General features: G+C 39.3%; 1 protein-coding gene across 1 annotated transcript in view; it reads left to right on the forward strand.

The window, feature by feature from the left end:
* The window catches only part of fra10ac1 (FRA10A associated CGG repeat 1), a 48,257-nt gene extending 23,178 nt beyond the window's left edge, over nucleotides 1-25,079 (forward strand). Inside the window, exons 9-14 of the mRNA XM_072239325.1 lie at nucleotides 1,072-1,185; nucleotides 6,196-6,238; nucleotides 14,327-14,433; nucleotides 17,612-17,662; nucleotides 20,470-20,554; nucleotides 24,367-25,079. Coding sequence (XP_072095426.1) covers nucleotides 1,072-1,185; nucleotides 6,196-6,238; nucleotides 14,327-14,433; nucleotides 17,612-17,662; nucleotides 20,470-20,554; nucleotides 24,367-24,409 — 443 coding nt within the window. The 3' untranslated portion in view covers nucleotides 24,410-25,079. The remainder of the gene's footprint in view (nucleotides 1-1,071; nucleotides 1,186-6,195; nucleotides 6,239-14,326; nucleotides 14,434-17,611; nucleotides 17,663-20,469; nucleotides 20,555-24,366) is intronic.
* Nucleotides 25,080-27,303: the final 2,224 nt, after the last annotated feature.

A 27,303-nucleotide genomic window follows, 5' to 3' on the forward strand; every position in this document is an offset into this window, starting at 1 on the left:
TGCAGGCTTAGCATTTCTATTTTGGAAGACGCAACAAATTTAGAACTTGTTTTTAATACTTTTCAGTATCGTGATGGCCTTGTTCGTACAGTCATTTAGGGACAAGGTTGTACTGCTTGTGTTAATGATAAACGCAAGAGTTAATTAAAATATAATCCCACTGGGACTAGTATAAACATTAGAATTAAAGGAAGATTTACTGCAGAAGCCTGAGACATTTAAGGACAAGAAAAAGCCATTAATTATCACCTTGTTTCAACTACAGCAGAGTTAATCTGTGGAAAATGCAGTTTGTCCTGTTGAGAGTACAGAGGGATTATGGCAATATATATTAAATACTTTGAAATCGCCGGCTGGTGTCGTTAGTGGCATCAGCGCCGGACTTCGAAGCGAAGGCTCCCGCGTTTGAATCCATCCGGCTCCCTTGCACACTTTCCATCCGTGCTGGGTTGAGCGTCGAGCTAACAACTCAGCCTCGTAAAAATAAGAAAGCCTGCTAAAAAAAACACCGTCACGATGGCGTCCCAATGACTCCACTCAGAGTTAAGGGCTTTCTCCTTCTTCTTCACTTTGAAATCATTGCATTTTAAACCAAACGTTAGTCATCAGAAATCTATATATAATTTATACAAATCGCTTTTAAACATGAACATTAAGAAGATTCTTTATAATATTTTCTGCAGTTTTAAAAACCATATAAACCAAAAAATCTTCAGTAATAATATTGGCAAGTGATAGGGAGAGAATTAATCAAACATTTAGTAAACTGTGTTGTCAGCTAACATTAACTACTTGCTCTTTAACAGAGATTATTGTTAATATACTGTATTTTTTAATGAGAAATCTGTTAAGTTCATCCAGGAATGTTTTACATCATACCTAAAACTATAGAGAAATGCTTTTCAAAGTTATTTATTACCTTGGTGTGTTTTGCATTAAAATCATACATTCTACATAATATGTGAAATGAAGAATTGTTCAAATGTGGAATATCATCATGTAGCAATGGTTTTGTGAATTATTTATAAAAAAGTATCCAAAGAAAATTATTTTAAATTTTTCCATTGTCAGGTCAATTTTGTTGTGGAAACAAGCACTGCGATATGAAAGAAGGTCTGAAAAGTTGGGAGGTTAACTTTGGATACATGGAGCACGGAGAAAAAAGAAATGCCCTTGTGAAATTGAGTGAGTCATCTCTTTCTCATTGCATTTCTAGATTTGGGTCTGGCCAGAATTTATTAGGTTAAGTTGACATCTCTGAATAAATAATTACCTGCTGATCCAGTTAGTTAATCTGCAGGACCTGGTGGTCCTATCTTGTATAAACAGTCATTTGCTTAAGCATCTGGCTTGCTTCAAGTCTGTTTGCTGATTTGATTATTTTCTTAAATTTAGAATGCAGAGAGTGACACGTGATTCAGAAAAGAATAGAAAAATGCCCTTCTTAGTTGGCTAAATCATTGGAATTACTGAACACATTACGTTGATACTGAGTTGATGAGGAACATTTTTTTTGCTAAATGTCTTTAACTATGCAAATTTTAGTAATGTAGTAAGAAAGCTGATGATTTGTGTTCCATTTGTGTGACTATCTTAGGACTCTACCCTTAGCTCAACTGGGGGTGGTAGGCAAACCTTTTAACCTTTTATTTCATAGTGAGTAAAGGCTTTGTTACATAATACATACCAGGAGAAAATAGAGAATGGAAAATATGTAGAAATTCTGAATGTTTTGGGCTGCCTAGTACATAAACACTCTACGTGCAGCACACAGAGTGAACAAACTCTCTTTGACTTCCACTTACAATGTCCCAATGTGTTTCACAGCTAATTAATTGTAATGTAGGCAAAAAGAAAAGCTAATTTGCTACAATGTGATCCCACAAACAAGTGAGATGAATGACCAATTAATTTCTTGTTTTCAGTGGTGTTGGTTAAGTACAATAGATCAAATAACCTCCCATATTTTTTGAATAATGCCAAGACGTTTTCTGCATAACCAGAATACACAAAGCACCAGTTTGAAGTTTCATCTGTAAAACGGAATCTTTGCTTAGATCTGATAATGGTGGCACATCTCTTGGGGTGTGGACAGAGGGATAATGCAGGAGATACAGTAAAAGAGACTGAATTAATATTCATTATAGTGTAAGGTGTGTGCATTTACCTTAATATTAATACTAACATTCTCATACAACAAAGCAACAAAATGTCTGAGTTTGGAAACAATATATTTTATTCCTATTCCTCCTCTGTGTCACCCTTGTTCACCTTTTCCCTCAGGATAAAGTGGATTCTTACCTTGTTCTCTTAGGATATCATTTTTCATAACTGTTCCAAACACTGTCGTTAATCAAAATAAAATGCTTGTTTTTTGATGGTTACTGTGCAGTTGCTGCAGGATTCAGTAATAATAAAAGAAATTACAGTAGGTCAAAAGGAAGTATCTATTAAAATAAAATAAATAATGCTTTATATTATTACTGCTAGTCTCATTGTGCCATTGTACCTTTAATTTCTGAATTTTCTCCCCAGTTAGAGTTACAACTTTATTGCTTCTGTCATATTGCATGACCATACACTTCACTGTATTCCATTTGCAGACATCCCACCCTGCAAAAACTCATTTCAGGGAGGTAGCACCATCAATTTGTGGGAGACTCCCAGAGCTTCCAGGAGAGGTGGGATGTCTGCAATAGAGTAGCTCCTTAGCAGCTAGCCAGCTAGTTTAAATAATGTTAGCTATGCTAATGAACAAATGACACCTGTTAAACTTACCTCAACATGTCTTTTACAGTCTTAACCCACCATGGGCAATAGAAAAGTCACTGTTGCAAACAGTGCAGCGAGCAACACTGTCATTATTTTTGACCCCTATTAGGCAGGGGTACACTTTAGTGTAGTCTGGGGTGACATATGTTTTATATTTTCTTTTTTTTTGGAACACTCCGCCATGGCGCGCCCTCGCTCTCTCGCTCACGCTGTCTCTCTCTGGTGATCGCTCTCACGCTCTCGCTTTCTCTCTCGTGCTCTCGCTTGCTCTCAAAAAATTGATTTCCGTGATATTGTATATAATTTGCGGGCATCAGGGAGCCACTATTCATATGCGGGAGACTCCCGGAACTTCCAGGAGAGGTGGGATGTCTGCATTTGCCACTTTTTTTGCCCATTCTCCTAGTCTGTCTGTCCTTCTGCAGACTCCCTTCTTCCTCAACACTACCTGCCCCTCTACCTATCTTTGTATTGTCTGCAAGTCGCCAGAAAGCCATCAATTCTGCCCTCCAAATCATTGACATATAACATGAAAAGAAGTGGTCCCAATACTGAACCCTGTGGAGCACCACAAGTCACCGGCAGCCAACCACAAAATTCCCCTTTTATTTTCACTCTTTGTTTCTTGCCAGTCAGCCAATCTTCTATCCTTCTATTCTGTCTTCTTTCCTGTAATACCAAGGGCTCTTATCTTGTTTAGCAGCCTCATGTGCGACACTTTGTCAAGGCCTTCTGAAAATTCAAGTAAACAAATTCCATTGACTCTCCCTTGTCTAGCTTGCCTGTTATTTCCTCAAAGAATTCCAACTGATTTGTCAGGCAAGATTTCTCCTCAAGGAAACCCTGCTGACTTCAACCTATTTTATCATGTGCCTCAAGGTACCCCGATGAAATCTATCATCTTTCCAACCACTGAAGCCATGCGAACTGGCCTGTAATTTCCTGGCTTTTGCCTCCCTCCCTTCTTAAAGAATGGAGTGACATTTGCAATTTTCCAGTCCTCCCAAACCACTCCAGAACCTAGTGATTTTTGAAAGATCACTTCTGATATCTCCACAATCTCATCAGCTACCTCTTTCAAAATTCTGGAGTAAAGTCAATGCGGTCTAGGTGACTAATCTACCTTCAGACCTTTCAACTTCCCAAGTACTTTCTCCTTGGTAATAACAACTACACTCACTTCTGCCCTGTAACACTCTCAAATTTCTGGCATACAGCTGGTGTCTTCCACAGTGAAGACTGCCGCAAAATACTCAAGCTTGTCCGCTATTTCTTTGTCCACCTTTACTACTTCTCCAGGATCATTTTCCATCGGTCTAATATCCATTTTCCCCTCTCTTTCACTCTTTATATATCTGAAAAAACCTTTAGTAGCCTCTTTTAAATTATTAACTAGCTTACCTTCATATTTACCTTTATATACTGTAGCTTCATATATCGGTAGCCAGGATATGGGCTACAAAATACAACGCACATCATAAGGTCACTGTTATGATAGTCATGGGGGATTTCAATATGCAGGTAGATTGAGGAATATCAGGTTAGTGCTGGATCCCATGGGAGAGAATTTGCAGAATGCCTCCAGGATGGTTTTTTTGGAGCAGCTTGTGGATGAGCCCACTAGGCGAAAGGCTAGTGTTGGGTTTGTGTACTGAACTGAAATTGATTAGGAAGCTTAAAGTAAAGGAACCCTTAGGAAGCAGTGATCATAATATGATAGAAATCACCCTGCAATTTGAGCGGGAGAAGCTGTCAGCTCCAAACTAGACTTGGATGTAATATCTCTTCCTAAATTCGGAAGATGCATCCCAAAGAAGAAATATTCTAAAGGCAGGATGATACAGCCTTGGCTGACAAGGGAAGTCAAAAACAATTTAAAAGCAAAAGAAAGGGCATATAAAAGAGCAAAAATTAGTGGGCAGTTAGTGGATTGGGAAGCTTTTAAAAACTAACAGATAGCAACTAAAAAAGCCATAAGGAGGGGAAAATGAAATATGAAGATAGGTTAGCCAATAATATCAAAGAGGATACCAGAAGTTTTTTCAGATATATAACGTGTAAGAGAGAGGCAAGAGTAGATATCGGTCCACTGGAAAATGACCTCGAGATAGTAATGGGGGAGAAGGAAATGGCAGACAAACTAAATAATTATTTTGTATCTGTCTTCACTGTGGAAAACCCCAACAATATTCTGGAAGTTCGAGAATGTCAGGGCAGAAGTGAGTGCAATTGCTATTACTAGGAAGAAGATGCTCAGGAAGCTGGAATGTCTGAAGTTAGTTAAGTTACCTGGACAGATGGTGTACACCCCAGGGTTCTGAGGGAGGTAGCTGAAGAGATTGTGGAGGTATTAGTGATGATCTTTCAAGAATCGTTAGATTCAGGCATGGTTCCTGAGGAATGGAAAATTGCAAATATCACTCCACTCTTTAAGAAGGGAGGGAGGCAGAAGAAAGGAAATTATAGGCCAGTTACCCTGACCTCAGTGGTTGGGAAGATTTTGGAGCCAATTGTTAAGGATGAATTCTCCGGGTACTTGGAGGCATATGGTAAAAAGGTGAGGTGGGAAGGGAAGGAAGGTGATAGGTGAAGCCAAGTGGTTGGGAAAGGCCAAGGGCTGGAGAGGAAAGGAATCTGGTAGGAGGGGAGAGTGGACATAGGAGAAAGGGAAAGAGGAAGGGACCCACAGGGGAAGTAATAGGCGAGAAGAGGTAAAAGATTAGATGGAGAAAAGGGGGGGGGGAGTTTTTTTTTGCCATCAGGTTGGCGGCTCCCCAAGCAGAAGGTAAGGTTTTCCTGCTCCACCCTAAAGGTGGCCTCATCTTGGCACAAAAGGAGGCCTTGGATCAACCTGTCGGACCGGGAGTGGTAATTGGAATTAAATGTTTGGCCACCAGGGTATTCTGCTTGTATTGAATGGTATGGAGGTGCTCAACAAAGCAGTGCCACAATTTACGATGGGCCTTACCAATGTAGAGGAGGCCGCATCAGGAGCACTGGACACAATCGATGACCCCAGCAGATTTGCAGGTGAAGTGCTACCTCACCTGGAAGGACTGTTTGGGGCTCTGAATGGAGGTGAGGGAAGAGGTGTATGAGCAGGTGTAGTACTTAGGCCACTTGTGGGGTTAAGTGCCCAGAGGAATATTAGTGGGGAGGGACGAATGTACAAAGGAATCGCGGCGGGAGTGATCCTTGCAGAAAGTGGTGGGTGGGGGGAAGGTTTAACTACTATCATTCTTAATTGTATGCATTGAAAAAGTAATAGTTGTGTCATGTAGCACTGCATAAAATGTATGACTGATATGGATCAACGATAATACAGATAAAATGTTTATACATAACTATCAAACTTTCTTATTTATAATCAAATACAGTGTTTCTGAATTTGTGTTTTAATTAAAACTTGTGTCTCCTTTATAGGGGTGTGCACTGAGTGCTCCTATAAGTTGAATTATCATCACAAGTAAGTTGCATTATTCTATGTTGTTGCATAAAGCAAATGGAAAGTAAGATGTGTACAAGCTTTATATCATTTCACATATTATGCAGCAATGTAAGCAGGATTAGGCCATTCAGTCCTCAAGTCTGCCCTGCCATTAAATAAGTTTACAGCGAATCTTTAAGCATAGTGCAATTTTCCTGAACAAATCCAATATGCTTTGATTCCTTTAAGATCCAAAACTCTGTCAATTTGTGTCATAAGTATACTCAGTACCTGGGCTTCTATTAACCCGCTGGATAGAGAATTCCAAAACTTTTCTTTCCTCTGTCGGTTGAAGACATGTCTTCTCATTTCTAAAGGCCATCTCTTTACTTTGAGACAGTAACACCTATTGAGTCTGACTCGTTCACCACAGGAATCTTCAGTACTGCTTACAGTCTGACAAGCCACTTACATATTTTGTTTGTTTTAATGTATATGACACCTTCTCACTTTCATTTCCATATAGTGCTCATCTGAGGAAATACGTGAGATTCTACTCTTTGAGTCGGCAGACTAATCCATGTTCAAAGGCTTAGCTGCAAGAATAAATGACTATATCACCACCATCATAATCTTTATCAGCAAGTGTTTTGAGGACAGTGTACCAAAGAGAACAATCTGAATGTTTGCAAACCAGAAATAATGGATGAACTGGGAGATTCACTCTCTTCAGAAGTCTAGGTCTGCAACATTCAAATAAGATGACATTGACCTTCACAAGAAATCAATATATAACTTCGATAAGACTGTCAGAGATGCTAAAAGACACAGAAAGTTCAAAATCCAGTCCCAGTTCCAGTCATCAGCTGTGACAGTGCTTACGTACTATACTGGGTTACGAAACGAAATCTGTCAGCGTTGTCAACAACAGCACAACCCATTCTGATGATCTTAACACATCCTATGCACATTTTGGACAGAGCAAAAAAAATGTTCCTCATCAACTCAATACATTAAGTATCATGGAAAATCTCAAGTGGTCACTTTGAACCATTTTTGCCATTAATTCACCAACCTTGTGAATGTTGCATGTGTTTAACTAAAGGATCTGTCAGGTCCAAACTAGGCTTGGATGTAATATCCCTGCCTAAATTTATAGCTAATTGGTTATTGCAGATTATGAACTGAATATTTTAATTTTAATATCCCATTGGCACCATTTAGTTCTATATCCTGTTTGCTTTGAGATTCAATTCTGTTTTGTAACTCAGTAAATCAGCAATTAGAATGGCGAAATAACATTAGTTCTAATAAAAATACTCGGATTATTTTATAACACAATTAGAATTTTGTAATGAACATACAGTACATTATAAGTGTTTCTAGATGTAATTAACATCTACATGTTAATGTCTAGCATAGTCAGAATATATGAGTTTGAGTACCTCCCCTTTTCTGTGCTTTTTTGCACTTTTCAAGGCAGTGTTCCATACCCTAGGCATTTCCTAGCCTCATAAAATCTTTGGCCCCTCACCAAATATAACTAGGCTTTCAGGTAATCCTGCATTTGCCCAGTGGTAACAGAACCACTGCTTTCACTTTGAAGTCATAATTGGTATTGGTAAACACAGGTGCTGGAAAGCCAGAGTAACATACACAAAACACTGGAGGAACTCAGCAGGTCAGCCAGCATCTATGGAAAGGAATAAAGAGTCCTGCATCGGCCAGAAGCATCAACTCTTTATTTGTTTCCATAGATGCTACCTAACTGCTGAGTTCCTCCAGTGTTTTGTGGGTTTCATAATTGGTATTGAAATTGGTTTGGTTTATTATTATGTGTACGGAGATACAATTTAAAGCTTGTCTTGCATACAGATCAAATAATTAAGCAGTGCATTGAGATAGAAAAAGGTAAAACAATAACAATGCAGAGTAAAGTGTAAAGCTGCAGAAGAAGTGTAATGCAGGTAAACGATTAAGTGGAACCTCATTAAAAGGTAGACTGTGAGGCCAAGAGTCCAACTTTTTGTACAAAGTGTCCATTCAAGCTGTCCTTGAGCCTGGCGGTGCACGCTTTCAGGCTTTTGTACTTCTGCCTGATGGGAAAGGGGAGAATAGAGAATGTCTGCAGTGGCTGGTGTCTTTGATTATGCTGTCTGCTGTACTGAGGCAGCAAGAAGTATAGATAGAGTCCATAGAGGGGAGACTGGTTCTCTTGATGTGCTGAGCTGTGTCCACAACTCTGAAATGGGTTCTTGCAGTCACATGCAAAGCAGTTGCCATAGCAAGCCATTATATGCATCCAGACGGAATGCTTTCTATTGTACATTGATAAAAATTGGTGATGGTCAATGGTGACGTGCCAAATATCTTTAGCCTTCTGTGGAAATAAAACTTTCTTTGCCTTGACGTCAATGTGGTTGGCCCAGGACAGGTTATTGATGATGGTCACACCTAGGAACTTCAGGCTGTCAACGCTGTCAACCTCAACACGTTTGATGTAGGCAGAAGCATGTTCACTGCCTGCCTTCTGAAGTCAATGGCCAGCTCTTTCGTTAAAATTGCTGAAAAGGTTGTTGTCATGCGACCATGTAACTAAGCTCTCTGTCTCCGTCCTGTACTATATTCATCATTATTTGAGATGTAACCCACTACAGTGGTATCATCTGCAAACTTGTAGATGGAATTAGAGCAGAATCTGACCACACAGTCATGAGTACACATGAAGTAGAATAGGGACTGAGGATGCAACCTTCTGGCGCACTAGTGTCCTGGTTAATCATGGCTGAGGTGTTGCTGATTGTGGTCTTTTGGTCAAGAAGTCAAAGATCCAGTTGCAGAAGGAGGTATTGAGTTGCAAGGTTCAGAGTTTGGTGTTGAATGAATTTGTTTGGAATAATAGTATTGAAGGCAGAACTGTAGTCAATAAACAATAGTTGGGACTATCCAGATGCTCCAGGGATGGGTATAGGAACAGGGAGATGCTGCAGAAACATTTCATCAGTAGGCAATTGCAGTAAGTAGAGGTTGTCTGGAAAGCTGGAGTTGATGCATGCCTTGACCAGCCTCTTTAAACACTTCATGATGATAAATGTTAAGAGTTCCTGGTAGGTTTTCATTGAGGTATATTATCTTGTTTCTGTTGGGTACCAGAATGGTAGTGGTTTTAGAAAAGCAGGAGTGAACTACAGCCTTAATCAGAGAGAGGTAAAATAAAATATCTGCAAATACCCCTGCCAACTGAGCTGTGCCGGATTTAAGGACGTGGCCAAGGACACCATCCTGGCCCAATACTTCCTGTGGGCTCACCCTCCGGAAGACTGATCTTGCGCCCATAATGGTGACTATAGATTCAGGTGCACTGGAGTCTGTCAGTGTGGGTGGTGACATATCCATTCCCTCTGTCCAAAATGTGCATAGAATGTGTTAAGATCATCAGAATGGGTTGTGCTGTTGTTGACAATGCTGACAGATTTCGTTTCGTAACCAGGTATAGTATGTAAGCACTGTCACAGCTGATGACTGGACTGGGACTCGATTTTGAACTGTCTCTGTCTTTTAGCATCTCTGACAGTCTTATCGAAGTTATACAGGTGTCCCCTGCTTTTCGAACGTTCGCTTTACGAAACCTCATTGTTACGAAAGACCTACATTAGTACCCTGATTTCGCTTTCAGAAGGTGTTTTCACTGTTACGAAAAAAAATTCAGCGCGCGAAAAAATCAGCGAGCAATAGAAGGCAGAGCGCGCCCCGAGCAGCCACTCTCCCCCGGATTCGGAACTGTATTGCTTAAACACGTTGCATTGAGCAGCCGTTAGCAAGATGAGTTCTAAGGTGTCGGAAATGCCTAAAAGAGCTCGTAAGGGTGTTAAACTTAGTGTAAACCTAGACATAATTAAGCGTTTTGATCGTGGTGAACAAAGTAAGGACAACGTGAGTTTGGCTTGTGGAAGCAGGCGAACATGATATTCAAGAGGTTTTGGCATCCCATGACCAAGAACTGACAGATGAAGAGCTGATGCAATTGGAAGCAAAAAGGATAACAATCGAAACCTATTGAGTAATGATAAAGTACTTTAATTTTGAAAGGGTACGTCGGTTTAGGGGATATTTGCAGGATGGTTTGAGTCCTTACAAAGAACTGTGTGATAGCAAAATGCGCGAGGCTCAGCAGTCAAGCAAGCCTTCCTCATCAGCCACAGCAGACAACGAACCTCAACCTTCGACATTGAGGCGGGCAGAGATAGAGGATGACCTGCCTGCCCTAATGGAAGCAGATGATGATGAGATGACACCCCAGTGTCCCTCCACCCCAACCCCAGGCCGCGGACAGATACCGATTCGCGGAGAATGCAACGGTAGCCGGGAGGCACACAGCACATCTTTAAGAAAAAAGCCGAAATAAACATGCTAATTAATTAGGTGCCGCCTGACACGTAATTGTCGGCCCAGATCAGAGACGATGCAATCGGCAATTGCCTCTGATCTGGGCCAACAATTACGTGTCGGGAAGCACCTAATTAATTAGCTTGTTTATTTCAGCTTTTTTCTTAAAGATGTGCTGTGTGCCTCCCGGCTACCGCTGCATTCCTACATGCTTTGCGGCACTCGCTCAGCGGCCTGGAGGGTGGGGGCCACTGCACCACCTAAACTCCGACTCAATCTAACAGACCATCATCAGTGTGCTCGGCGCTTAACCAATTCCGGTAAGTGATACTACACTGTACATACATTATTTCTAATTTATATAGACAGTGTATTTTTACGTGTTGTTTGGTATGATTTGGCAGCTTCTTAGCTTAAAGGTTACTGGAGAGCGCTTGCGCCGTGTTTTTGCCGATGGCGCTTGTGTGAGATTTTCGCTACGGAGAACAGTTCAGTAATGATTGTGGAAAAGTACTGTGTTTCTACTTTATATAGGCTGTGTATTTATCATATCATTCCTGCTTTTACTATATGTTACTGTTATTTTAGGTTTTATGTGTTATTTGGCATGATTTGGTGTTGTTTATGGGTCTGCGAACGCTCACAAAATTTTCCCATATAAATAAATGGTAATTGCTTCTTCGCTTTACGACATTTCGGCTTACAAACCGTTCCATAGGAACGCTGTACCTTCGGATGGTGGGGGGAAACCTGTATCTTGATTTCTTGTGAAGGTTGATGTCATCTTATTTGAACGTTGTAGACCTCGACTTCTGAAGAGAGTGAATCAATCTCCCAGTGCATCCATTATTTCTGGTTTGCAAACATTCAGATTGTTTTCTTTGGTACACTGTCCTCAAAACACTTGCTGATAAAGATTATGATGGTGGTGATACAGTCATTTATTCTTGCAGCTGAGTCTTTGAACATAGTCTGCTGATTCAAAGAGTAGAATCTCATGTATTTCCTCAGATGAGCACTATATGACATTATTTGCTAGATTCTCCTGTTTCAGCTTCTGCTTGTATGCAGGGAGTAGGAGCACAGCCTCGTTGTCTGATTTACCAAAGTGTGGACAAGGGATAGTTTAGTAACATTGTTGATGGTTGTATAACAATGGTTAGGACTATTTGGCCCCTAAAGATAAACTTACCTGGGACTTACACAATACTCTGCAATTCAAGAACAGCTTCATCCCCTCTGCCATCTGATTCCTCAGTGGACATCAAACCCATGAACACTACCTCACTTTTTTATATTATTTCTGTTCTTGCACTCTTTTTATCTTAACTATTTAATATACATATAACACACATCAAAGATGCTGGTGAACGCAGCAGGCCAGGCAGCATCTCTAGGAAGAGGTACAGTCGACGTTTCAGGCCAGGACCTCAATATACATATATATACTTACTGTAATTGATGTACTTATTTTTTTTCTATATTATCGTGTATTGCATTGTATTGCTGCCAGTAAGTTAACAAATTTCATGACATATGCTGGTGATGTTTAATCTGATTCTGATTCTCTGGGGCATGCTCTGGGACTTATTCAATACTTTCCCTTTCCAAGTACATACATAAAACACAGCACAGGAATAGACTGTTTGGCCCACAATCCCATGTGCCAAATTCAGAATGTTCCTTGATGGTGGGTCACAAGCCTCAACCTGGTAAGTAGAAACAAACCACAAGAATTTTCCTACTGTTTCAATGCCTCAGGTACTTCTCACATTACCGCAAAAGCATACAACCACTCCCATCTGTCACTAGATCCAATTATCTGCTTGTAGTGCAGACCTGGAGGAGCCTCAACAAGCTACTGCCAAACCTCCGGTTAAATCTCCAAAGGATGCTGGAAAGTCAATGCAACTACCACAAAATACTTTAATGCAAACTAGTTACGTTGGATGTGATTCCTACTCAAACTAAGGAAAGATCAAACAAACAGCAAGATCTATCAAACATCACCTGGAACACATCTGGCTTTCTAATATCCCATTGAGAAGAAACATTGGTGCCTTTACTCAGTCTGCCCAGACTTTGGACTGACAAGTATGTAATTCACTTTGAACTGCCCTTTGAAAAAGCATAGATATAATTCAATTGTATCAGATAGCTACATTGAAACAGTGTATCAGATTGCTACATTGCTACATTGAAACACAGTTAGAATAACACCAAACAGCTCACCTGGCATCTACCTAGAGACTGAGATTAGGTTCCCATTTCAGACAAACTTCTAGGGCTTTGGAACAGTTGTCAGAATTCACTCACTTTCCACACCCTCAGTATTCCGTGAGAATTTAGTCATTCTGCATCACTGTAACAATCAACCAAGACGCAATTTCCTTTATTATTTCTGATTTATTTGAGTATATCCACAAAGCATTCCAGATGCACAGCCCTGGGGTGACTTAAAAATTGAAACTCACTATAAGCATAATTGCAAATGACCTGCATCAACCATTTCTAACTTTAATATCATACAGTAGATGAGCATAATTGACCAACGTACCAGCACTAGTTATTGCATGTTGACCAGCCTAAGATGATATCCCCAAATCCAGGACAGTGTCTACTTCCTGCAAGACATCTGTTTGATTTATCCATCAGTCAATTTTGCATCCTTTCAAAGGTCATTTGTACACAACAGACCTGATATTAGAAGCTACATCTCTTCTGCTTACTTTCTGTGTTTACAGACCTTTTCCATCTTCCCACATCAGTGCAAAGGTTAATTGTTTTAAGGACAAGCTTAGGGCTCCTTTTATCTCTTCTACATCTTGTAGGTATTGCATAGCCAGTCTACCTAGAGGCAAATGATCAATCCGATATACATGCATTAGTATTACAATGAATGTTACTACATGACTTCTACAATTCTGTGATCTCTTAGACTTTACAAGAACATTCCAGTACAGTATTTATTATTATTTGAATCCCCACCAGTTTTGACTTGTTTAATATGGCAGAGACATTTGGTCTGTTGCAACATGCTTTGTCGAAGCTGTGTCAACATTCTGAGTGTTATAAGAATATTGTGTAACCCTTCAGAACCCAACAAAATCCCAGACAAGCAGTTCCAGCACTGCTAGAGCATTGGTTTTTATTTGACATCATCTGTCTGGGCACATTACTAGTTTAATATCAAACATGCAACTTTAAGTAATTAATTCTTTTGTCAAACCTGCCACTTGTATCTTTATTGGACCTGGTAATTTGAGTACCAGACACAAGCATTTCTTTAGGAGCTTCATTGTAACTTTCTGTCGATTATAATGGTAAAATGGGAAAGTTCCATAATGACTGCAGACTGCTTAATTAAATTTGCAATTTTTTCGGTAACAAAACAGATCTGTGGCAAGTAACTCACGTCTGCCCCCGCCCCCCCCAACCTTTACTCAGCTACCATCAAATTTCCTTACAGCATAGGAGGCCACTCCCTATTATAAGGAAATATGATTAGCAAGTCTGTCAGTGTAGCAATCCCTAGGAAACAATCTGAAGAGCAAACCCTGATCAAGTCTCAAGTGTTGGGTTTGAACCTGTTATTGGCATTGGTGAGATGGTTAATGTTATTGACCGTTAATGGTCCTCTTACCTGATGGAACAAATATTTCATTTATATATTGCACAAAGTAATATAATGTTTACAGGAATCAGCTTTTTCTTTTTATTGTCTCTTAAATATTGCTAAAGGAGGAAAGAAGCAAAATCTGCAAAGAGGAAAGGTAAAGAGGAACACCATGATGCTCCAGCGGAAAAGATAACCAAGACCAGAGAGAAGCAAAGTTCCAAAAGCAAGGGTAGGTAACAAGAAAAAGAAGCTCATCATATATTCATTTATGGAGTTTTCATTTGTTCAATAAATAGATATATTTCTCAGACAAATGGCAGTAGCTCAGGTAGGCAACTTGGTTGTCATGAACAAGTTGGACTAAAAGGGCTGTCTCCATGCTGTGTAATTCTATAAAAAGAATACCTAGGACCCAGTCACTGCTGTGTTTAGATCCTTTATAATCAGAATAGATCCATGAGAGCATTAATTTTGTGTGGCATTATAACTTCATTAAATCTCACAAAATAGATCTTGTAGCTCAAAACTGGTTATCTATTGGGTATTCTGGGCCATTAAAAGCACCAGAAATATATTACACTATAACACTGGACAAAAATTTTTTTTGAATGTTTTGCTTCCTCAGAATTTTTTTGTTTGTTTTTGATAGACCACTTGAAGTTGAACACAAATATAATTTCAGACTACTTGTATCACATAGGAATTTGGAGAAACAAGTAACTATAATTGCATATGTTTTGCAATAGTTCAGCAAAGCTAAAAATGTATAGTTGGTTATTTTCATTTGTACTCAGTGTCTGAGACTTCTTGCTTGAGTGTCCAACAATAATCAGCCAGTATTGATGGTTTCTAGTTGCCCTGATACAGTTTCTCCATCACCACAATGTCCTGGTGAAACGTTTCACCGTGCTCGTTACTGACAGTAACAAGATTTGCAGGGAAGAAGTCTAAATGAGAATGCAGAAAATGAATCTTAAGTGACATGTTGCACTTCATGGTTTTGTATGCTTGAAGCATGTTGTCAACCAACTGCACGTAGTTTGGTGCTCTGTAGCTGCCATGAAATTTTTCAACAACATCCTTGAATGACTTCCATGTGATTTTCTTTGAGTTGCTTGTCATTGAATGCCTGTTTGATATGTAGACCACAAAAATGCCTTCCTTAATCTTGACATCAATTATTCTGACTTAAATAATGAATTGAAGTAAGAAATACAGGCGATTTTTTACAAAACTGGTCTGTGATAGGGAAATTTCATGGTGGTTTTCGGGATCAGTATCCCAAAATGTATCAGGTACACCTAGAAGTATTCAGGAAGCGAAGTCTTTGTTGTCCAGTGTAATCAGAGATCCCCTAGCCTGGAACATCCCCCAAGAAACCATTCCAATAAAATCAAGAAACCAACGCTGGTTGGAAGTACAGAAGACAAGGACAAATGCAGCAGAATATACCTAAAAGTGAAGCTACAAACTGGTGTAGCTGTGACACATGGTTACATAAGTGCTTAACAAAAGCAGCATGAATAGGGATGGAGAAAAGCTAACCCACAAGGAATGGATTGGTTCAAATCTCTGTTTCCTCTGCCATATCTATTAAGGTTGGACAATTAAGTGGCTCCTAGATTATCCCCATCTTCAAAACTTGTGGAGCCTAGTGTAGGTACTAGTGACAAAGCAGGAACATTCAAGCAGCACTTAGTCCCAATAAGTTGCTCAGTGAGGCCTAGTTTGCATCTTATCAGGGTCACTTGGCTCCAGGTTTCATTGTGATCTTGATCCAACATGGACCAAAATTTAAATTTCAAAGATAAACAGAAAGTGACTGCCCTTCATATAGAGCCAGTATTTAACTTAGTGTAGCATCAAGGAGCCGAGATAAAACAGAAATGAATTGATATCTAAGGAAAACATTCCAGTAGTTGGAGTCATAATTTGCACAAAGGAAAATGGTTGTTGGATGTATCATCACAGGAATCCTGCTGGCCAACATTCCATGCGCTGTTATCTTCTGCTGCATTATCAATGACCTTTCTTCTATCATAAAGTCAGAAGTAGGAATAGTTAATTAATAATTACACAACTTCACTTGTAACTCATCAGGAGATGAAGCCGTCTCCGTCCGCTTGCAAAAGAATTTCCACAATATTCAGCCAGGGGTTTATGAGTGTTTTTGATATTTGTATCACACAAATGCCAGACAATAGCTATCTATGATAAGAGCCTTGTCACTGAGTTGCCCACTGTCAACATTCTGTAGGGTGCATTGTCAGCCACATCAATACTGTAGCTTAAGAGTCATTCAAGACCAGGGATCCTATTGCAAGTGACCAAATATGTGGCACCCAAATCTTTTCTGTCAACTACGAGGCAGATTGGGAATATGATGGAATACTGTCCATTTGACTGGATAAGTTCAGCTGCAACAATCAAACAGGCCCTCAATGCCATTCAGAGCTACGAAACCCATTCGATTGCAATTCTATTCTTAAATATTAATTTACTGGTGTACTATATCTGCCACATTCACAAAATGTGCCTTGGCTAGAGTATGCACCATGTACAAAATTCCTATGTAACTGTGACAAAGCCCTACAAATATAAACCTCAAAATGGATGGGAAAAGAAGCTATGTGGGAAAACCACATGTTTCACTCCAAGTTGTAAACCATCCTGACTTAGAAATAGATCAACTTTTTTCATCTTCACTATAATAGGAACAATGTTCACATGGCAGTGCACTCTGGGAGTGTGTTCACAAAAAGCTGGCTAACCAAATTCTACAGGCCCATAATGTTGGTCTTAACCAGAGGCACAGGTACCAGACCGAGCCTGAGACTAGGAGTTAGATTGGACATGGAACCTGGAACTGCAGTCTCATGGTCCATAAGAGCCTGGCCTGATCTACAGGGCACAAATCAAGGGATATTTTGTTGCCCTGAAATTACAAGGCTCGGATGATCGAGTACAGTGTGGGCAACACTGCTGTACACACAGTATTATCCATATTTGACTAGAATAAAATCCATTGTTCCAGTGTAAAATTTCTTATCAAACAGTGTATATTAGTACTGGATTGCTTTGCAGCAGTATTGATACCTTCGCTTCAGATTGTGCCCTGTCTATTTGATGGTGAATGACACTTAACAACTTTTCAGCAGTTCTTGTTGCAAACAGGAGACAGTAACACAGATACTGGGAATACTATAGAATTTTACTGCATCCAATTCTTCAGTGGAAACTTAAAGGAAATCAGTTCAGAGAGGAATGATAAAGATGTCGATTTTTTGTTAAGACTTTACAGCATCCCATTAATATAAATAAAAAGTTAATATTCTAACTTGTTTTATAATTTTTAGTCAAATCCCATATTTAATGTTACAGCTTGAATTTTTTTTCTATTTATGTAGGCAAATCTTCTGCCAGCAGAACAGATAGTGACGATGATGATTCGGATAAAGGTAGTTAATTCATAAATAGCACTTGCTATGGGCTTTGATTTTGCATTTAATATTGTTTTTATGCATTCATTCATTGCCTATGTCATTATCTGATTTGAGATATCAGTAAGACTAGATCTGTTTCAATAAGTTTCCAAAAAGTTTATCCTGGTAATGCAATTTGGAGATGAGATATTGGCATTGACTTTGTAATACACAATCATATCTGAATCAGAAACTTATCATTTAAAGCCTTGCTGCAATACTCGAGCACATAATTTGTCTTAATGCTTAGCATTTAATGTTGAGTCAACATTTCAAAACAAAATTAACTGATCTTTAATATACACCATTGTGGCATCTTGTGCAGAAGATAGCTCGTAAAACAGTGAGTAAACTTCAGCAGCACTTCATTGGCTGTCAAGCATTTGGAGAGAACACAAGAATCTAGTGGAGCTTTATAAATGCAAGCCCTTCTTACCAATTAAAACCGTTAGCATTTTGTTTTTCAGTAAAACTGATACAAGATACTTTTGCATCTGTAGTTTAAAAGTGGTGGCTTGCTATTCAAACCAGACATGTTACCAAAATGGCTTTGTAATAGTCACAGTTTAAGTTCTTGCTTCATGCTTACCTTGACAATTCTGTTCCTAAATAACTGTAGTTCTGGGTAGTCTCCAACCTGATGGCATGAACATTGAATTCTTTAACTTACAGCAATTTTCCCCCTCCCCCTTCTTCTTCCATTTACTTCCATTCCCCATTCTGGCTCCCTTCTTATCTCTTCTCCTCACCTGTCATCACCTCCTCCTTCCCTTTCTCACATAGTCCACTCGCCTCTCCGATCAGATGCTTCTTCTTCAGCCCTTTGCCTTTTCCACTTATCATCTGACCTGCTGAGTTCCCCCAGCATTTTGTAAGTGTTATTCTGTTCCTAAATGTATGTATGTTTGTTTTCTCTCCCCTCCCCTACCCCCTCCATCTCCGCCTCTTCCCCCATCTCCACCTGTTCTTCATCAACCTCTTCCCTCTCCTCTACCAGCTTCTCCTCCTCCTTCATTTCTTCCTACATTCCTCTACGTCACACTTCATTTCCTACCTCTTCCTCCTCCTTTCCAACTCTTCCCACTCCTTTCCCGTGTTTCCTACTCTTTTTCACTCTCCTCACTCTACATTTTCTGCAATTCTGTGTCTTTCTCTTGTCCATCTTTTTGTTCTCTTTTTCCTTCTCCTCCTCTCCACACTTCTTCCTCCTCTTCTCCACCTCTATTTCCTTTCCCCCGTTTCTTTTGCCCCTCTTCCACGTTTTTCTTTCCTTTTTTGGTTTTTCTATCTTTCATATTTTCTATTTTCCCATCATTATTTCCCTCTTACTAGTCTTTCCCTTTCTTCATCGTTGTGTCACCCCTTGCTCCCTCCCTTTATTCTCTCACTTTTCTCCTTCTACACTCATTCCTTTACAGCTTCCCTGTTTATCACTGCCTTATGTTCATGCTTTATTCTTTCTCTCCCCTCTCTTTGTCAGATATGTTTGCAGTTTTGAAACTAACCTTTCCTTCTTTCCGTTGTCTCCTGCTCTTTTAGTGAAGTATTGTGTTTTTGTTTTAGATTTCCACCTTTTGTAGATCTTTTAAAATCCTATGTTTAAAATTCTTGAGCACTTTGTAATAATTCAATTAAGTGAGACCTTGCTTATTGCTTACTTCAACATTAATCTTACCCTTAAGTTATAATTTAAATTAGTCTGACCATGCTCTCTAAAGCTTAAGAGGGCTTGAGGCTCTGAAACAAAAAGAAAGTCAGAATGACAAATATGTTCAGTTTGTGTCTTGAAAAATTGCCTGTTGCCAGATATTGTATCTGCAAAATGACATTGTTCATTTTGAGCAATGCTTGCATGTTGGAATAATGCTCATAGTGCACAAGATTCAGCTAATGTTAATGAATTACAATCACTCACAATGTTTCCACTCTGATATGTCATATTAATAAAATCAAACTGTGTAGAGGCAATTCTAAAACATAGGAACAAAAATTGGGATTGAAGATTTACCGGGATCTCTTCTTGGCTTTCTGAAATTAGATTGAAGGAACATGTGTCTTGAGATAATAGAACATGCTTTCCGTCACCAACAGGTGGCAACTTAGTGAAAGCACATGAGATTTTAGAAAAACTGGTTCACATTGAACCCAGCTATTCTATTTGATGAATTTATAATGGAATGTACTGTTAACTGTTCCATTGTTATGGAAGACTTGTATTGCAGGCAGCTTATACCATATTTTCTATAGAGCTTTGCATTCTAATTTCAGTGTCACTTACCATTATAACAAAAGTTGGAATCAGAATCATTATGTTAGAAGCACCCCACTTGCATTCAAGCAGTTACTATTTTTAAAAATTCTCATGTTCATTAAGAACTTAAACACTTCTTTAAAATTAGTGATATAATGTTAAGTTTTCTGTGGATATCATTGTGTTTTTAGGCTTGAGAAATTCATTGCATTTCACTCAGTCCAATTTGTTAAAATGGTAGGCAAATTTATGTATACAATGTGCTTCCACAATGATTATTTATTTTGACCTGTTGTGCTCAAGCCAGTCAGTTCCACAACTACAACAAACAATTCAACACCTTCTGAGTAGGTGAAAGAACTAAGGAGCCTTATTTCTTTGGCCTGTTACCTGAAATTGATTGATGTAAAATTAAAATACCAAATTAATCCAAAATCTTTGCTTATGTCCCTTCCTTTACCTTACCTTATCTTTGCTTATGTTGAAACTAATGTTTTTATTGCTTTTTAATGGAATGTAATTATTACATCAGAATCAGAAGATACACCAAATACAGAAGATCCCTCTGAGGCTGAATATTGGAAAGGACCAAGTCAAGATGTGGAAGATAAGACCAGGTATGCTTGCCAATCTATATTCTCATCTAAACTCAGAAGTCAGGAATGAGCATAGATTCTCTTCGGAGTATCTATAAAATAATACTGATATAAAGCATCCAGTATTTTTTATTCACATGAGGTTTGGGCTTGGAATTTATTGTCTATCCCCAGTTGTCCCAGAATAGAATGTTTTACTGAGCCAAGAGTAGAAGAGTCAGTTGCATTGCTGTTAGTCTACATATGTATTTGGACTAGACCAACTAATAACTAAAGATATGCCTTCCTAAAGGATATCAGTGAACTGCGAGTCTTTATAGCACTGATCATTACTGGCATTAGTGTTGTTAATTGACTAATTCATTAAATTTCATTTCCTCAGTTGCCATCAAACTCGTATTACTAAGTTATTCATCCAGATTGTTGGATTATCAGTTCACCTTTATAACCATTGTCTAACATACTCCAGTGTAATAGCTAAAAAGACCATGAGGTGATCATCAATTCAGGAGCATGATCTTTCTTTTAAAAGAAACCTGATTCTTCTTAGCTTGGATAAACTGGCCTATTTTCCTTGAAACAGAGGAGATCAATTGATGGATATAAAATTATGCAACACCTAAGCAGAGTAAATTGATAGGATGTATTTTGCTTCGTAGAATGGTCAAAGCCAGAAGGCATAGTTTTAAAGTACTGGTAGAAGAATTAGAAGGAAAATTAAGGATTTTTTTCATCCAGGTGTTAGGGGATTGGAACTCATTGCCTGAAAGGAAGTTAGAGGCAAAAACTTATCAAAGTTCAAAGCTCAAAGTAAATTTATTATCGAAGTACATATATGTCACTATATACAAACCTGGGATTCATTTTCTTGCGGGCGTTCACGGTAAATACAAAGAAATACTTTAGTATCAACGAATGACCATGCATAACAAAACAGATGTATGCATCGTTACTGTCCGAATGTTCCAGGCTTAAGTGAAGAGCCTATGAAATGGCATCTGCTGTTGACCTGTTGTGGTCAAATTCAAGAGGATCCATATCGCTTCTCAGACGGGAGTTGATAGGTTTCATAACCAACCTCTCAAAGCAATTCATCACAGTGAATGTAAGTGCTACTGGATGATAGTCATTGAGGCAGGTTACCACGTTCTTCTTAGGCATAATTCTTAGGTATAATTGAAGCCTGCTTGAAGCAGGTGGGCACCTCAGACTGCTGAAGGGAGAAGTTAAAGATATTATTGAACATTCCAGCCAGTTGATCAGGAGAGGTCATTAGTACTTGGCCAGGTATCCCACCTGAGCCGGATGCTTTCACCTTTCTGATGGATGTTCTCACGTTGGCCTCAGAGACTGAAATCACAGGGTTGTAGGGGGCTTTTGGAGTTCATGAAGGTTCCTCCATGTTGTGATGCTCAAAGTGATCAGAAAAAGCTTTGAGCTCATCTGGGAGCAAAGCCTTGTTGTCACTGTTACGTACCCCGTAACTGGGTTGCCAAACCAGCAGAAATGGACCACTTAGTTGGAGTCTGGATTACTGGAACTAAGAAAGTTTTATTAAAGAAATAAGTAACACAGTACTCTAATCGCAAGGATATAAATGCAACAGGTTAGCAATGATAAAACACACATGTACACAGAACTAGGATAATAGGAATCAATCAAGCTCTATCGCAGTCTAGGGTTAAAATGATCAGTCTCAAGTGACACAGAGTTCAGTTCAGCTGAGTACAGTTCGCAGTAATCGCTGTTGTGCCGTTGGAGAGAGAGAGCGAATATGCAAATTGGATTCAGACAGACCTTTGATGTTCCTCGCAGTTAGCTTTCGGGCGAGCCCTTTTAATGTCTTCTGAGGTCACCGACTGTGACCCCTCCATTCCGAATACGATCGTTCTTCCGCGGTGAACCCGGCACCCAGGCAAGGGCGGACACACACACCAGGTTCCCGCCGATCGTACCTTTTCACCCTGTGCGTCTATGGTCAGTCCCGCGACCAGGCCTCCAAATTCCCACCAACTTGTGGGGGCACACCGCACTTCCAGGGTCTCGTTATCTCGTGATATCATGGTGTCTGTCGTGCCTTAGCGAACCTGTTCCTTTTATCCCCCCTGCTGGGGTATCGCCTGTCCATCAAACTTCAAACAGTTCAGGTTCAAAGCAACCGGTCTGTCAGTACTCGGAAATGTGTCTCTTTTCGTTAATCTCTCTCGTCTCTCATTAACATTTTGAACGCTTCTCCCTTTGTCTCTCTTATCTCTCTCATCAGCATCAATCTTCTGATAACTTGGTTTTTCGTCACTTCACCTACGTTGCTTGGTTTCACTTTGTAGGAGGTGATTCCACTCAAGCCCTGCCTCAGCTGTCGAGCAACCTTCAGTGATTCAAGTTTGGTACATTATTGCCACTTAGCATTTGAGGTGGTTTTCCAGAGATTGTATCTGAACTTTACTTGGTTACCAGACCTGAATGCCACTGATCTGGCCCTTGGCAGATTGCAGGTATCTTGGTTCATTCCAGGCTTCTGATTGGGGAAGACTAAATGATTTTGTGGGGATGCACTCATCTCCAATTGTTTTTATAATCTGTGACAACTATGGTGTATTCATTCTGATGTCTCCTTGAACATAACCCAGTCCACTGACTTGAAGCAATCCTATAGCTGCTCATCTGCCTCCCACAACCATGGCTTTGTTGTCTTTATTTTTAGAGTCTTGCTCTTTAGCCTCTGCCTGTATGCAGGTAAAAGGATGACAGCCAGATGATCACATTTCCCAAAATGTGGTCTAGGGATGGAGAGGTAGACATTCCTAATCGTAGTATAACAGTGGTCGACTGGGTTGGGACCCATTGTGCTGCAGGTGATATGTTGATAATAACTGGGCAGGGATTTCTTCAAACACGCTTTTTTGAAGTTTCTGACAGTTATTTGAAAGGCATCACATTTAAAAGATACTTAAAGGGCTATCATGCAGAGCTACTGATGCAATGCTAGAAAGTACAATTAGTTTGGGTAGTTATTTTTTAATTGGCACATGCATAGGCCAGATGCCTCCTTTATCAACTATTTGATTTGATTTAATGCTTTTTTTCTCCTCAACAAGGAACTCCACACAAATATGCTAACCGGGATTAAATACAATTGTTTAGGTATATGAAGTTGAGACTTGCATGCAATTTTTAATACGTCATGGTAATGCTGTTAGTAAGCAAAGCATATGCTAACTATTCGATACTTGTGTTTGTCACCCTTCCCCCTGAAATCTTCAGTGTTGTTGCATACTGTATTTGGTCTTAATGAACCTATGCTTCTGACGTAATGACATAAATATCACTGACACAGGTATAGTTTCGTCCATAATTTCCTTGTGTAGCAAATTGAGTCAATTGGAAGGATTTTTTCATTAATTATTATCAGTTATGTTTCAGCAGAGTTTTGACAGAAATATTAATCAAGAGATCATCCTATGAGAAAAGCAGTCTGAGGTCACTTTGAGGAAAACAGTATTTTGTTAACATGAGCAGGACATAAAGGTATTGAGAATAGCTGTCAAGGAAATGCATGGTGCAGAAAGGTTAAAGTCAGAATTCTCTCTCAAAGATGAGGTTAATTGTGATTTTATCACAGTTAGGTAGCATTCAGAAAACAAAATATTGCAAGGATGGCTGTCTGAGAGAAGCATGAAAACAGAGTTGAAGATAAGACAAATACTGTTGGAGTCATATATAGAGATGGGGATTAGAGGCAACAGGAAGACAGATGACTTGTTTGTGAGCAATACCACAAAAGATCAAATAATGAAATGAAAATTATGATAAACTCTATCCTTCATCTGCAGGGAGGATGAATTTGATGAATATTTTGAAGGCATGTTTCTGTGACCTGTGCTGTGAAGAAGATACCAAAGGTTAATTACCTCATTCATTTTGTTCCAAAAGAAGGTATCTTAATTACTACTCAAATATCAATTTGTCCTTTCATTCTGAAATGTAATTTTACACAAGCAGTGCATTTTATGTTTCACTTAAAACAGGAGAAAACCCTGAAAATTGAACAGTGTAAATCAAAACCAACAAATTGAGAAGATAAATATTTTGTATGAATTAATTACAATGTAATGTTCACAGAGGAACTGCTAATTGCTACATTTAGTAATATGTTGAGGTCATCTTGGGGAATCTCCATATTCCTCAGAAATTTCAAAGATAATATTCCAGATAAAGGGGAATTTAATAACTCAATAGACTTGCTCTTTAGATAGGTCAACAGGGTTTAAATACACTTTTTATTATTTTATTTTTTATTAGTTGAAAATATTTGGTATGTTTCAGAAAGATGCTTAATTGTCAATGAAATCCCAGAAGTAATTAGTGAAGTGTCTGTAGCTTATATAAATATAGTAATAAATTGCATATTCTCTGTTGTTTTGAGAGGATGATTTGTATAGGTTTAAGAAAGTTATTTCTTGTGCAACTTTTTATATTAATGCTATGCCACTTATTGTGCAACTGAATTTTCCTCATAAATAAACCACTGTACATTTAAACTTCATCGCAATCTTTCATAACCTTTGTTGTCTTCTCTCTCCCGAGGTAAAAATATTGTTCTCTGTATGCACAATGATATGGAGGGAATTACTGAATATTAGCAAAATATAGATTACAGGTGTCCCCTGCTTTTCAAACGTTCGCTTTACGAAACGTCACTGTTATGAAAGACCTACATTAGTTCCCTGTTTTCGCTAACAGAAGGTGTTTTCACTGTTATGAAGAAAATCAGCGCACGATAAAAAATCAGAGCGCGATAAAAGGCAGCGCGCGCCCCGAGCAGCTGCTCTCTCCCAGATTCGGAACATCATTCTCGCCAGTGTTGCTTAAACACGTGCCTGTGAGCAGCCATTTGCAAGATGAGTTCTAAGGTGTCGGAAAAGCCTGAAAGAGCGCATAAGGGTATTACACTTAGTGTAAAACTAGACATAATTAAGCGTTTTGATCGTAGTGAACGAAGTAAGGACAACGTGAGTTTGGCTTGTGGAAGCTGACGAAGATGATGTTGAAGAGGTTTTGGCATCCCATGACCAAGAACTGATAGATGAAGAGCTGATGCAATTGGAAGAGGAAAGGATAACAATCGAAACTGACTGCTGTAGCAAACTGAACGTGAAGCAACTGCATGAGATTTTCGCTGCAATGATAAAGTACGACTTTAATTTTGAAAGGGTACGTAGGTTTAGGGGATATTTGCAGGATGGTTTGAGTGCTTACAAAGAACTGTATGGTAGAAAAATGTGCAAGGCTCAGCAGTCAAGCAAGCCTTCCACATCAGCCACAGCAGACGACGAACCTCGACCTTCGACATCGAGGCAGGCAGTCATAGGAGAAGATGAGCTGCCTGCCCTAATGGAAACAGACGACGATGAGATGACACCCCAGTGTCCCACCACCCCAACCCCCCAGGCCGCAGACAGATACCGATTTGCAGAGAATGCAGCGGTAGCCGGGAGGCACACTGCTCATCTTTAAGAAAAAAGCCGAAAATATTAGGTGCCGCCCAACACATAAATGTCGATGCAATCGCCTCTGATCTGGGCCGACAATTCCGTGCTGGGCGGCACCTAATTAATTAGCATGTTTATTTCGGCTTTTTTCTTAAAGATGTGCTGTGTACCTCGCGGCTACCGCTGCATGCTTCGCAGATCAGTATCGGGTTGCTGCTGGGAGGGTGGGGGCCACTGCACCACCCAAAATCCGACGACTCAACCTAACACACCATAATCAGTGTGCTTGGCAACCTGTCTTCCCAATTCCCGTATGTGATACTACACTGTACATACATTATTTCTACTTTATATCGACTGCGTATTTTTACATGTTATTTGGTATGATTTGGCAGCTTCAGAGCTTAAAAGTTACTAGAGAGAGTGTTTTTGCCAACAGCACTTGCGTGAGATTTCCACTACGGATAACAGTGCAGGCAGTGATCGTGGGAAAGTATTTCTACTTTATATAGGCTGTATATTTATTATGTCATTCCTGCCTTTACTATATGTTACTGTTATTTTAGGTTTTATGTGTTATTTGGCATGATTTGGTAGGTTATTTTTGGCTCTGCGAACGTGCACAAAATTTTCCCATATAAATAAATGGTAATTGCTTCTTCGCTTTACGACATTCCAGCTTAGGAACCTTTTCATTGGAACGCTCTACCTTCAGATGGCGGGGAAAACCTGTATTTCAGCAGGTACTTGGCATAAATGTGGGAACTGCAATTCAAAGGTTCATAGCGAAATATGGAAAAATATATTTGGGGGAGAGGAAAGGAAAAGTAGATGAGTTCTTATTGTTAAATTGAAGTAATCAAGAGGGAAAACATGAAAAGGATGATTAAAGGTGTAAAATGGACTTGTACTTGTGGAGCTTGTGGTTATTTAACTGGGAGTTGAAAGGAAATGTACACATTACATTGGTTCATCTTCAGATTTCAAGTCAAGTCAAGTCACTTTTTATTGTCATTTCGACCATAACTGCTGGTAAAAAGGAGACAACGTTTTCGAGGACCATGGTGCTACAGGAACAATACAAAAACTACACTGAACTACGTAAAAAAAACACAAAACTACACTAGACTACAGACCTACCCAGGACTGCATAAAGTGCACAAAACAGTGCAGGCATTACTATAAATAATAAACAAGACAATATGCACAGTATTATTAGATTATGAGGATACGCAGTCCTCTTTTATTGTCATTTAGTAATGCATGCGTTAAGAAATG

Source organism: Mobula birostris, chromosome 21, assembly GCF_030028105.1.
Source record: "Mobula birostris isolate sMobBir1 chromosome 21, sMobBir1.hap1, whole genome shotgun sequence".
NCBI lineage: Eukaryota > Metazoa > Chordata > Chondrichthyes > Myliobatiformes > Myliobatidae > Mobula > Mobula birostris.